At 41.2% G+C, this 14,300-nt stretch overlaps 1 protein-coding gene across 1 annotated transcript in view; it reads left to right on the top strand.

Annotated features, from left to right (window-relative positions):
• SLC16A2 (solute carrier family 16 member 2) overlaps positions 1 to 13,872 on the top strand; it is a 143,360-nt gene extending 129,488 nt beyond the window's left edge. Inside the window, exons 3-6 of the mRNA XM_004620910.3 lie at positions 1,614 to 2,064; positions 3,190 to 3,333; positions 8,780 to 9,008; positions 11,332 to 13,872. Coding sequence (XP_004620967.2) covers positions 1,614 to 2,064; positions 3,190 to 3,333; positions 8,780 to 9,008; positions 11,332 to 11,552 — 1,045 coding nt within the window. The 3' untranslated portion in view covers positions 11,553 to 13,872. The remainder of the gene's footprint in view (positions 1 to 1,613; positions 2,065 to 3,189; positions 3,334 to 8,779; positions 9,009 to 11,331) is intronic.
• The last annotated feature ends 428 nt before the right edge of the window (positions 13,873 to 14,300 follow it).

Below are 14,300 nucleotides of genomic sequence, written 5' to 3'. Positions count from 1 at the left end.
CTATAACTTCATCAGGGAACCCTTAAGAATCTGATAAAATAGAACCAATTGAATTGACTTTTGAAAAATACACTTGAAATCATAGCTATTACCCATACATGATAAATGCAAACATGGAAATCAATAAATCAAAGGTGATGATAACTCTTTTGGAATCATAAGTACAATCACTACATCATCTCTGCAGCAAAGCTTTTTATTTTGCTTTTGGGGTCACACCCTGCGATGCTCAGGGGTTATTCCTGGCTCTGCACTCAGGAATTACTCCTGGCGGTGCTCGGGGGACCATATGGGATGCTGGGAATCGAACCCGGGTTGGCTACATGCAAGGCAAACACCCTACCCGCTGTGCTATCGCTCCAGCCCCTGCAGCAAAGCTTTAAGTGTCAGGCCTGGGTCTGTCTACGGGGAGAAATGACTTAACCATAAATTGCATTCATTAGGTAAGTCAGTGCTCATATAAGAACTATCACAAAATAGAGAGGCTTCAAAAACAAAAAATCTTTTGTGGGGAAGAAGATTGAAGCAGCACTTGATTATATTCACTCCTGGCTCACTCTTGGCTCTGTGCTCAAGGATAACTTCTGGCAGTGTTTGAGGAACCATATGTGGTGCAAGGAATCAAATCAATGTCAGAAATGTGCAAGGCAAGCACCCTTCATCTCTCTACTATCTCCCTGGTCCGTACAAAATAAAAAAGTCTTAACTGAGCTATACCAGTATTGTCTAGGGACAGATAGTTGGCCAAGCTGACCTTCCCAAGGCTCTCCCTCTAACACTGTATTTTCTGTTACAGAGGCTTTTGGCCACAGCAAGGACTAAAAGTTTTAAGCCAAAACCTGTCTTATTTTATCAGGTCCACATCTTTTATAAGGCTCCACTTCCCATCAGGCATGTCGGCTACAACTGGGGAGAGAATCCATACTTTGCCCAGAAATGGGATCTGGGCTCTGGTATATGAAATGACTCAGAATCCCTATGGATATTTCATGGACCCTATGATAAAGAATCTTAGGATGTTCATGACTTTGTGCAGGGTAGGGTAGATAGTATCTCTAGAGATCACCATCCGTTCTCCGAAATATTAAGGCTTCCCTGAGCTTGGAGAAAGACACTGAATGAAAGGTACAATGAAATGTTTCAACCTTCCAGGATATTGGCTTTAAAAAATATTTCATGCTATTTTAGAATAAAGCTTTGGCTACCAGCCTATGCATGCTATCTAGATGGGCTGTAAGGTGAAACTGTTCTAAGTTACTGACTTACTCCTTACAGCCCTCCTCATAAAGCCTTTGCATAGCTTGATTTTGGTTTTCTTTTGAATGCTTGTTTCTTTTGGGGTGCTATGGTTCAAACAAGAGTTATACAGGCAGCGTAAATTCTAAGCTTTACTGACACTCCAGTCATGCTACCGTGGGTAAATAATGCATTTTTCAGAGCCTCTATCTCCCCATTTGCAAAATGAGGATCAGAAGATCCTATTACTTGTCTTTACTGAGGATTTGTGGCTATGGGTTAAGGGTGGAGGGATGCAAATCTCAGGAGGTTAATGGGAGAAGGGCAGTGAATTGCTCATCAGAATGTTAAGGATAGCTCTTGCTATCTCTCCACAGCTCACTAAGTCTGCGTTACTTCACTTACGGGATTCTCTTTGGTTGTGGCTGTTCCTTCGCCTTTCAACCATCACTCGTCATCCTGGGCCACTACTTCCAACGCCGCCTGGGTCTGGCCAATGGTGTGGTATCTGCTGGGAGTAGCATCTTCTCCATATCCTTCCCCCTTCTCATCAAAACGCTGGGGACTAAAATCAAGCTCGCCCAAACCTTCCAGGTGTTGAGTACCTTCATGTTTATCCTTATGCTGCTTTCACTCACCTACCGACCCCTCCTGCCCAGCTCCCAGGACACCCCAAGCAAGAGAGGTGTCCACACCCTATGCCAACGCTTTCTGGTTCAGCTCAGAAAATACTTCAACATGCGAGTGTTTCGCCAACGTACCTACCGCATCTGGGCCTTCGGGATTGCTGCTGCTGCCCTTGGCTACTTCGTTCCCTATGTACACCTGGTGAGAATTACCAGGGCAGAATACCAACCTATTGACACTAAGAACCTGTCCTTAATCTTCCTATCCAGAGGGTAGGGGTGGTGGACATTGAAAGGACAGAGTTAGGAACTTTTGAAAAAAAAGCTGGAGGGACCCAGAGAGGGAAAAGCATAGACTAAGAGAAAGACATTGAGGGGAAGTGTGTGTGTGTGTGTGTGTGTGTGTGTGTTGGGGGTTGTCAGGAAGATTGAGTTCTTTAGGATAAGACTCATGCCTATATGTCCCCCCACTGGAAAAAAAATACAGATCTATTTTTAGAAGAAGATAAGCTTCACTAGGAGGTAGGAGATAGATCCAGATGACCTAGGACCATATGTCCTATGGAATGCTAGTCTTTGTGGTGAAATGTTTTGTTAAGAAAAAAATATAATAGCCCTTTATAGATATACAATATTTAAGCAAACTTTAAGAGTACTAAGCAATCCTTCAGCAAATAAAACTTATTGGGCTTTATTTAACCAGCATTCACCAAAATCTATAATGGTTTCAGAACTGTAGTTTGTAGTTCAGCTGTTATCTTCCACAGATACTGTGTTTCTTAAAATAAACTTTGGGAATGTTACCTGGAAGTCGATGGATTCTTCTTTCCTGGTGACCTATTGTTGCACCAAGTAGTCATTTATGTGTCAGGGAATGGGGAAATTGTAAGGGAACCTTTGGGTTTTCATAATTATTTAGGTTGCATTCTGTCTTTCCAGGAACAAGAGATAGCCATTCCCCTCAACTGTTTCTCAGAAACACAAAATCCAGAGATCCAAGAGCTATGTGGGTTTAAAATTTTTAATAGGGACCCCATGAAGCAGTACTGGTGGAGGGGAGTTCAGGCATTCCTGGCAGTGTTCAGGGGGGTATCTGGTGCTAAGGGATGAACTCAGGCCTCACATTTGCTAGGCATGTGCTCTACCACTTGAGCCACATCCCATCTCAATATGAAACATTTTAAACTATTGTAAGCAGCCAGATATCTTGTCCCATAGCTAGGGCTATAGGGAATGGCACACTTACCATGTTTTTGGCTATGTCAACAGTTAACAAATCAGTTTCCTTTCTTCCTCCTGTCCTGGGGGCTCTGATGCTGTTTTTCAGATGAAGTATGTGGAAGAGAAGTTCTTGGACATCAAGCAGACCTGGGTACTTTTGGTGTGTATTGGGGCTACCTCAGGCCTTGGACGCCTTGTATCAGGCCGTGTCAGTGACTCCATTCCTGGACTTAAGAAGATCTACTTGCAGGTTTGTATGAGGATCCACCCACCCCACTATGGGAAAGAATAACATGATACAGGTGTTGGGCTAGTCACAGTTTGGGGGATAAAATTGTAGGGTGTACCTCTTCTTTGCAGTGTATCTCAGCTCTTTCATGGGATTCCAGCTTTTTGGTTCATGAAAAAAGGAATCAAATTCTCTGGGACTCAGTTCCCCTTTGTTTTCAAATGAAGAAAATTATTTGTGTGTCCTTGACTAACAATCCAGTGAGAGCAGTGTAAACAGAAACATAAAAGAAATATATATTATATATTATATATATTTTTGCGGGGGATGGAGGAAGCAGATTGGGCCACACCCGGGAGTACTCATTGTTTACTCCTGGGTCTGTGCTCTGGAATCATTCCTGATGGTGCTTTGGGAAACCATATGCAGTTCTATGAATTTGGGTACATCACTTGCAAAGCAAGTGTTTTAACCCTTGTATTATTATCTCTCCAACATCGAGAACATTTTTGTTGTTGTTGGGATTTTTTTCGGGGCACACCCAGAAATGTTCAGGGGTTACTCCTGGCTCTGCACTCAGGAATTACTCCTAGCAGTGCTTGGGGAACCATATGGGATGCTCAAACCCTGGTCAGCTGCATGCGAAGGAAGCGCCGTACCCACTGTATTATCTCTCCAGCCTCATCGAGCATCACAAACATTTTTCAAAGAAAGTTATTATTAATAATGTTTCTCCCACATTAATGACAACTGCAACAAGGAGACAGATGCTCCCACAATCCTATAGATGCTCCTACAACACTGTAGACTGATATCATTGCTACCTGACATGTTTTTTGAGAGTGTTGGGCATTTGTATTCTGTGGCCCAGTATTTCTCTCTTTAAGGCCCAGGTCTAAGTGTATCATTTCTTATCCTTCTAGAGCTACTTGGCACCAAGCACTGATTCTTACATACCCTTCTATTGATGTGTCACATACACCAAAAATTGACAGAAAAGTCTAGATCTTGTGCCTCTTCTCTAGACCTCATTTTCTTCATTTATGCATTAATAATTCTTATATTTTTCTCTCATTTGTTTGTGTTTTGGGGCCACACCCTGTGATGCTTAGGGTTTTCTCCTGGCTCTGCACTCAGGAGTCACTCCTGGCAGTACTCAGGGGACCATATGAAATGCTGGGAATAGAACCCAGGTTGGGACATGTAAGACAGGAGTCCTACCTCCAATATTATTGCTCTGGCCCCATAATTCTTACCTCTCTTATCTTACCTCACAGGTGAAGCTCAAAAGATATAAGCATGATAAGACTTTAGGAAGTAAAACATTTTGGTGTCAGAGAGATAGCTCAATAGGCTGAACACATGCTTTATATGCAGGAGACTGAAGTTTAATCTGCAACATTGCATGATCCCCCGAGTACTACCAGGAATGACCCCTGTGCATGAATCAGAGCTAGTTCTTAAGCTCCATTAGATGTGTTCCCAAACAAACAAAATGTAAATAGAAAACATATTTACGTATGTGAGATTTTAATCATCTGACACACAGAGCCTCATGGACGCTCAAGAGACCTCTTCTGTGTGAATTAGGCTCTGGTATGGCTTGAATATACATGGACACTTCAAACTATCTTTTTCTTCCTGGAAAACACATTCCCTTTCTGACCTGACTCTTGCTTTTTGTTCCTATATGTGAGCTTATGTAAAGGTACCCAAATGTATAATCCTATTGAGGCAGAATAGTGATTCTAGGTAATACGTGGTGAAAAACTACTCATCAGGGACCCAGTTGAGTTCTGTATCTCCTGGGGAACTCCTAAGAGCCCTTTTAAGGGGCCCTGACTTTATTTAGAAGAAATTATTTTCTCTTATAATATTCTTACATTTAAGGGGTTTTCCTAAATATCTTCAGATGTTTTGGTCTTCTATGAAACTATAATTTCCTATTTCATTTAACTCTGTGATAGTTTGTAAGACCAAGTCAATTAGTTTAATTAGTGGTTCCTTATTGTCCTTCCATCTCAAGTTTTCATTTATACTTATGGAGATACTGAGGAAAAGATGTAATACAGACAGTAGGAGCAGAACTGAACTCCTAGGCAACATTCTTTTTATATTCTTTTACTGCATCATTGCTCCCTAGAGTGGGGAATACTCTACCCAGAGGGAGCCCTGGAATAATCCCATGAGGCAATTGTAGTCTCAAGTGCATTTTGGGGGCACTTTCTGTTTGTTCACTTAAGGAAGGTAGATTTCCATGGGGACACTAAATTATGTTATTTTTCTGAAAAGGGGGTTGAAGGCCAAATAAGTTTGAGAACCTCTGCCCAAAGTGGTAAATGGTAGAACCAGGTCCCAGAGATAAGTGACTCGATCAAAGTCAACCCAAAACCCTGAAAATAAGACAAGCCAGAAATAAAAATTTGAATTCCTGTGAAAATGTCACCAAGTGCTTTATCTTGTTGATATTTTGTATAATATTATGTGTACCATTCTAATCCTCTTTTACCTGCTGCCCCTGCAATTCTTCCTTGTCATTAACCAACAGCTCCAGTATGACAAATGGGGGTAGAAATCAGGCTATACTACCAGTGGGGCAGGGATTTATCTTGAGGCCTAGGAGAGAGATTCGGCTGGAGCAACTTTAACTTTCTATCATACAGTGCAGTTTCCAAGGGAGATGGGAGTATAGTGATTCTGTTGACCTTTTCCTCTACAGATCCACCACTCTCCAGTTCCCTCTTATCCTAGTTACACTTAGGATAATATAAAGCAATCTTATAACATTATAATTAAACATTTTTATCAACTTGTAGACTGAATCCCTCATTTTGTACATTGAGGAACTAAGGTCTGAAGAGGAAAAGTGACTTATCTGAACTTATTCTGCTAGTGATTGTCTCTAGACAAAATACAAGAGAATATAGGACTTCTTTTTCTTAAACTGCTCATGTTTCTTAAACATGACAGGAATTTGCCTCAATTTCTCATAGGGTACGAAAGAAAATGTAGAAGTGTAGGCTTGTGAAAGGAATGAATACATGTAGTGTTATGTTTTTAAGAGCCATTCACTAGATCCTAGGGTTCCTGCTATGGGCAAAGAGATGTGTCTGTTGTGAAACCCTGAATAATGTGCTGGAAAGTAAATGGTTACATCTTATATGGAAGTCTCATGTTGGGCCAAATTTTGAGACCTGATTTTCAGTACCAATAGGGATTTTTTATTTCTGAACCTTGGTATGGCCTCATGGAGGATGTCTAGAGGCAGCTAGAAACCAATTGAAATCAGTTAATGAAGTATTTAGTATTATATAAATGATATTATAATTGCCATATTATTATGACTTGGTTGATAAGAGGGTCTGATCTTATTAAAGTTATGTGTGAGTTTTCTAGAAAGGAAAACAAGATGCTTGTATACTTATTTTTAGATTCTAAGTATCTATCACAAAAGATTATGGGTAGCTCCCTCCCTCCCTAACTAAGAGGTTTCCCTTTTGAGGTGAGAGAACTACACCAGGAGGTGTTCAGCGCTTACTTCTGGCTCAGGGATCACTTCTGGTGGTGCTTGGGAAATCACACGCAGTACTGGGGACTAGAAGTCTGGTCCACCGCATGGAAGAAAAAGTACCCTACCTCCTGTACTCTTTCTGGCTCTGATTTCCCCTCCCTGACATAATCAGGGTACTGTCTTCTCCCAAAATCAATTAACCTAACAAATCCAATATCAGCCAAAAATTGTTAGAGCATTACAACAAGCTTGTTCCTACTACCCCTTCCTGATAAAGTCCGCCTGCCTGTGTGAACTTTTAGAAAGTGCTGGTTCTTTTCACAGCCTTGGTAAAGAGATTTGGTCTTAGTCCTCAACTTAGCACAACCTGACTCTGCTGCCTATACTTACTGCAGTGGGGAGGAGATCTTTGTTCTCTGTCTGCAGCCTATATTTCAATCTGGTTCACAGATATGGTTGTAGATGACCTTAACTCAAAATCCAGTTTTAGGCAGTCATAGAGATAGTACAAGTAAGGCACTTGCATTGCATGCGACTGACCTTGGTTCGATCCCTGGCATCTCATGGTCCCCCGAACACCGTCATAAGTGATTCCTGAGTGCAGAGCCAGTTGTAACCCCCAAGCATTACTAGGTGTGTCCCCAAAACAACAACAACATAAAATCCAACTATGGACCTGAAGATGTGCTCAAGTGGGTAAGACCTTGGATTCAATTCCTCGAAACACATGCCTGCTGAATGCTACTGGCTGAAGGCCCTGGCTGGTTTCCCCAAGCACAATGACAAAAAGAAAAGGGACCATCTGTGATTTTAATGGTCCATTGATAGAAATGGGAAACCAGCCTGTAGAAAGGCAGTTTCTTTGTTTTGGGAGGCTTTGTACAGCCCAGAAAGAGCCCAGTACTGGTTTCAGTTTCCTTAGATCCCTTCCTAGTGACTTGGGTCTCATGTAAGTCCTCTTTGTTGCTTTCACAGGGTTCCCAGCCAAGCCCAGAGGCCCTCTATCCCATGCCATTTAAGAGGCCTAAAATGGGGTAATATGTCCCTTATCTTAAAGGAAAAGAAATCTGCATGAACCTCCTAATGAATTCCTTCAAGTCAAGGTGTTTCCTAAAATCAGCACCCCACAAAAATGGACATTAGCTCCTTCCCCATTTTGGAAAGCTGTGTTTTCCATTCATGCTCCCCACTAATATTCATACAAGTCATCCTCATTGCCTTCCCTTCCTCTGCCTATATTTTACTTCCATCCAAAAATACCAACATGATTTAATCCCACACTCTGATGCTTAGTATGGTCAAATACAGGATCGAAAAACCAGAAAGAGCAAGTCCTTTTTTTCTCTAAGACAAATGCAAACAAACTTTTAAAAGTCGGATCACATTCCCAACATTTTCTTCTGCAATGATGTGCCAGAGAGATAACTCAATAGGCTGAGCATATGTTTTTCATTCTGGAAGTCTGGGTTCAATTTCTGGTACTACATGGTCCCACAAGTACTGTCAGGAGTGACACTGATCACTGAGCTGGGAATAGCACCAGGCACCATCAGGTATAGCTCACAAACAAACAAAAATATTAAAATTACAGTTAAATTAGAGCTTTCTTAAAATCATTTATTTTGCATGGGGGGTGGGGCCTGGATTTGGTCCAGCACCTCATGGTTTCCCAAGAAATTCTATGAGCAACACTTACTACCAACACCAAGCTGGGAGTAGCCACTAAATATCACTGGATATGGCCAAAGGACAATTTTTTTAAAGATATAAAATTTTTATTTCTTCAATGCAGAACTTAAAGGGGGATTTAATACTTGTCTGGTTAAACTCTTTCCTGTTGACCATCCCTGTTACATTTTATAGATGGCAGAAATGAAGTCCTGAGAAAGAAAATGTGATTTACTATGTGATCTTGTTTAGCCAATACAACATAACCTAAGGCCCTTGCTCTTCTAGGTCATCTCTTTCCTGCTCCTTGGCCTGATGTCGATGATGATTCCCCTGTGCCAGGGCTTTGGGGGCCTCATCGTTGTCTGCCTCTTCCTGGGCCTGTGTGACGGCTTCTTCATCACCATCATGGCCCCCATCGCTTTTGAGCTGGTGGGTCCAATGCAGGCTTCACAGGCCATTGGTTACCTCCTGGGTATGATGGCCCTACCGATGATTGCTGGGCCCCCCATTGCAGGTGAGGATGATATTCCAGGGAAGGCATGTTAGGAGTCGTGTATTCCCTGAACCCTAAGCTTCCTGAATATCCTGATTGAGGTCTCTTTATTTTTCTTTGTCTATGTTTAAACAGCTTCATCCGAGTGGACAAAACCATTTACAAATACTGGTGAAAAACTATGAACTCATTTGGGGAATAGGATTTTCATGGCCCTGTATCAGCTTCAGTATGATTTTATTGAAGAAAGCAGAATTGATTTCAAAAGGGGGGAGAGAGAAATGGGTTTGGCCTTCTTGACCATTCTATTGTAGTCATCACTTTTTCCCTTTCATAGAAAAATCATTATTTGCAAAATGGTCACGAAGAGAAGAGAGAATTCTCATTTCAATAATATTTTGAAATACCCCATCCAACTCTACTGGCTTCTGAATTGAGCCTATAGAAAAGATTTTATTAAGGTCACATCTCAGGACTTGGTTAACAAGGTCCACAAGGCTTTTCTGCCTCCAAAAAGAAGGCAGAACGGTGTTGGTTTTATATATTTAAGCATTCCCAATTTTTATTTCCACCAGATGGAAATATAACAATGACAATATTTTCATAAAAGTCTAGTTAGTGTCTCAGGGAACATTAAGATGCAAGAAAAAAATAAAAGGAGAAAGTTATTTACTTTTCCCAAAATTTATTACAAATATTGATATATGGGATATCCTCTCTTAAGCTCTCCAACTGGGATACATAAACAAATATTCCTTAAATACTAATTCTGCACATGGTGGTCTAAGGGTCCTGGTTGTCCTGTGTGACAGTAGCAAAAGCTTCCATTCAGGTTTTTTTTGTGCAATGGCCACTGACAGAGGAAACCTGTATCCAGACCCTGATCTCGAAAGTTCTTAGAATTCACATTTTTGTTTTATTTACCTCCTAAGTATCCCCAAGGGCCTATTTGCCTTTCATGACTGGTTTTGGACTCATTATCCCTGAGTTACCCCATATTAGTTTTCAGGGTGAATTTGAATCACCTGTCAAATATACTCATGGTACTGGGAACTTATAGGAAGCCAAAGACAGCAATTTATATGTAAGTGGAAGGAAGAATACTCATACAACCTCCTTTTAAGGAAAATGAGGACTTCAGACAGTTAAAAATTGGTATTTGAAAACACTCTAGGCCAAATTTGGGGCAGGAGGATATTATCATAATGAGTCTTCACCATCTTATGTAGAGTTATTTTAAACTAGCGACCCTCTATTATTTTAAACTAGCTTACTTTAGGAGTAAATGGAATTTGGTTAGCTCCATGAAAATCACAAATGAGAACTTTCAGAGAAGTATCATTAGCTTTTTCATAACTAACATTAGCCTCAAGGGTCTGTTGCAGAACTTCAAGGAGAAGCTTCCTGTATTTGTAGTGGAAATTCTATTTTTTTTTCCATACAAGTGTTTAAGTTGAGGGGGCTCCTGGGCCAAGGTGCTATTGTGATGAAATATTGACTTTTTATTATTATTAAATACTCTAAAACTCAAGAGTGGCATTGCCATTCATTTGTAGAATATAAAATGACATAATATGAGACTGACACCCAAGGACAGTAGACACAAAGGCCAGGAATATTGCTCCATAAATGGAAGCCTGCCTCATGAGCTATGGGAGAAGGCAGCTGGAATAGAGAAGAAATCTCTAAGTCAATAATGGTTGGAAAGATCGTTCAGGATGGAAGATGTGTGCTGAAAGTAGATATGGGCCAAATGTGATAGCCTCTCAGTATCTATATTGCAAACCATAATGCCCAAAAGTAGAGAGAGAGTATGGGGGAAATTATCTGCCATAGAATCAGGGGGAGGGTTGTGATGGGGAGGATGGTGTGGAAAATGTGCACTGGTGGAGGAATGGGTATTCAATCACTGTATGACTGAAACTCAAACATGAAAGCTTTGTAACTGTATCTCACAGTGATTCGATTTTTTCAAAAAAAAGGAATATTTTAATGATTTAAATTTTTTAATGGCAATGTTTTTATTCATTTGTCCATTTTTGTATGCAATAAACATATTTTTACTTTTAAAAACAATTTGATAATGGAAATAATGTGAACAAAACTATGGTTACACCGGCGAGGTTCTCAGAAAATCAGAGAAGTAATAGAAAATGGAGTTAATTTATTGTTTTTAAAATCATTTTCTGGTTAAGGCTTATTATATGTCAAATTCTGTTGGGAATGATTTGAAATTTTTAAAAATGTAAAAAGAGTGGCACTGTGATGACTTCTATAAGGGGCAGAAAGAACCTTGGGCATAAAGACAAAGATGAGCTTGATTTCTCTCTCTTTACTATTTCAGGCCTCCTCCGCAGCTGTTTTGGAGATTACCATGTCGCCTTCTACTTTGCGGGTGTGCCCCCTATCATAGGCGCTGTAGTTCTCTTTTTTGTCCCTCTGATGCATCAAAGGATGTTCAAGAAAGATCAAAGAGATTCCAGCAAAGATAAGATGTTGGCTCCTGACCCAGACCCCAACAGGGAGCTACTGCCAGGCTCCCCCACTCCTGAGGAACCAATCTAACATGTCTCTTCTTTTGTATTTCTATTTTTTGCCTATTTTTTGCTGTTGTGTGCTCTTCCCCAGCCCTCTCCCTCACCCTGCCCTGCTCAGCATATATATATTTGCCACCAGCACACTTGTTCCCAAACCTGTGCACATAGCATCTCAGTCACCTGACTATCCCCTTGGAGTCAAAACTCCAAGTGTTCCAAACACATTATCTAAATTCTTTTCCTGAATGCCTGAAACATGCCAAGGTCATTTCCCCCCACCCCCCACCCCCAGGATCTAGAAAAACTTGGGATTATCTCCTAGCCTTTGGAACCTCCCACCTTCTAACCTCCTTCTAACTGAGGAAGAAAGGGAGGGACAACCTGGCCTCAGCTTGTTAGCCGCCCACTTAAAGCAACTGCTAAAGGTGCTACTGTGTCTCTAGAAGTCTGGTGAGGAGACCGAGCCTCTGCATGCTGAGGAATTTGTTAACATCAGTCCTTGGGAACTATTGGTGGGAAAAGCAGAGAAGTCATAGAAGCAAAATGAGACAAGAAGCCTATCCTGAGAGTCCCTGAGGTCTGTGGTTTCCTAAGGACTGTGGGTGCCATCAATTTACAAGTGTACAGATAGTCTCCCCATCATACAGTTGGTAAACAGTCTGCTTCCTCCTTTTCTTCCATTTTTCCCTCTACTGCATTCTTTCATTCTCTTTTCCCTCTATTACTTTTGACTGTCATAGACACATGGGTGCTTAAAGAAAGGAGGGATATAGAGTTTGGGCCAATTAGCTTTATCTTGGTCTGACCCATGCCTAACATTAGCATCAGTTCCACTCATCTCAGGCTGAGCCTCATCTCACTTTTTGGCTCAAGCTGCTAAAAAATAGACTGGAAAGTAGACTATCATGTAGATAAGAATATTGCCCTTGCTGATGTTTTTAAAATTCTATTTGCTGATTTTTACAAATTTCCCTGGGCAATGAAGGCTTAAAAATCATCCCAACCCCCATCCTTGTATCCACCTGTCAAAATGTGAAGAAATTTCTTTCATCTCAGCAGGCAGAGAAGGACTGATGACGAAGATGCCACAGTGAAAAGAGGGACATTTGTTGACCTAGTGAAGGACCAACTCCTCCATCTCTCATTATTCATGACAGGTCAATACTTCTTCGTGGACCAGCCCTGGAAAGAGACTGTTGTAGGGAACATTCCATTCTTACCCTATAACCCAAAAATATTCAGACAGCAACTGTACATAGGGATGAATTTATTTTGGAAGGGAAACCATCAAGATTATACTACCTGTGTGACCTTGTTCCAAGGCAGCCTGGGCCACTCTGCTTACCAGGCATTAAAGGTGCCAGGAAAAGTAGGTTCATCTTCATCCCTGTAAATAAGTACCAGATTCTTTCCATGCTCAGGTCCTGGGAAACAGTCTTACTGAGGAATATTCCCAACCAGGATGTGTCCAGCTAACACACCTCTGTCCTCACTGGGCCTCATTGTGTCTCTTTCTCCCCTCTCTGAGCCTTTGTCTATTTTGTTCAAACTGTTACCATAAACTTTCATTATCTTCTTGAGAGGCATACTTGGCTGTCACTTGTCGCTAACAGTGACGTGCCACCGCAAGATAGGACCAGGAGGATGAAGTTGTCCCGGAGAAACTCCAAATGAGACAGTGTTCCATTTTTCTGTTACAAACAGGCAGCTGGGGCACGGCTGGCCTCTGATGACCTCATTGAAGGCCGAAATCCTGAGCCCCCTTCACTGGTCCCAGTCCAGTTCTTATCAATTGTACAAAGCAAAGTCTGCTGGTTCTTGGCTCTGTGGGTAGGAAGGGGCCAATTTACAATTCAGTCAGCTCAAATTACAGTAAAACCGGAGAAGCTGGGCCCTGGGAACCTTGTAATTCTCAGGAGATAGCATTGAAAATGTTGGAGTAACAAGCCCCTACTTCCATTCCTTCCTGCCCCAGCCCCACCAAGAGGGTAGTTCTGCAGGGTGTCCTTTGTTGTTGCAAGTGAAGATGGCTATTAAGGATCAGGCTGCCACCCACTTCTCTCCAGATGAGGAAAAGACATTCACATGTTCCAAATTTGCCCTACAGATGTCACATAATGTGATATGGTATCAGATTACTTCTTCCACATATTCATGGGTGGGTTTGTATGGTTTTGGAGAGAATGTTGGTCGGAGATAAAGCAGCACAGTATTAATATTTAGGCTATGATTCAGCCTCTTATGCACCACAGTTTAAATCTAGGAAAACGAACAAAATTTGGGAGCTTGAGACCTGGGACATTTAAATCCTCAAAAGGTTTGGAACAAAATAAACATCTAAAATATAACTTTGGTATGTTTGTTGTTTATAAAAATAAAAGCCTCATGAAAACAGGAATTTGTTTCAAAACTGAAAATTTCATTTCAAATAACACATTTTTCAGCAGTTCTGTGAGAGGAAGAAATTACAAAGGTAGTATGGGGATTTGAAACTGGGTGCCCTAGTCATGGCTAGCATTTTTAGGGAACTCTGAAGTGAAAAGTGGTTACTTCACAAATGGACAACATGATTAGTGACAGAGGTAGAGTGGAAGCCCCTCCAAGATCATCATCACCTTGCTACAAATATGTTGAAAATTGGCAAAAACTTAAACAATAATACAGATAAATTCCCCCCTTTCCTCTTCCTCTGCTAGGGAATCCTGAAGGAACCACTATAGTTAGATGAAACAACAGCGAAAGAAAAGAGTTTGGAACTGAGACTGGCTATCCCAAT

Source organism: Sorex araneus, chromosome X (genome assembly GCF_027595985.1).
Source record: "Sorex araneus isolate mSorAra2 chromosome X, mSorAra2.pri, whole genome shotgun sequence".
Classification (NCBI taxonomy): Eukaryota; Metazoa; Chordata; class Mammalia; order Eulipotyphla; family Soricidae; genus Sorex; species Sorex araneus.
The sequence above is the reverse complement of the archived record's forward strand: the minus strand, read 5'-3'. Positions and strand labels throughout refer to the sequence as shown.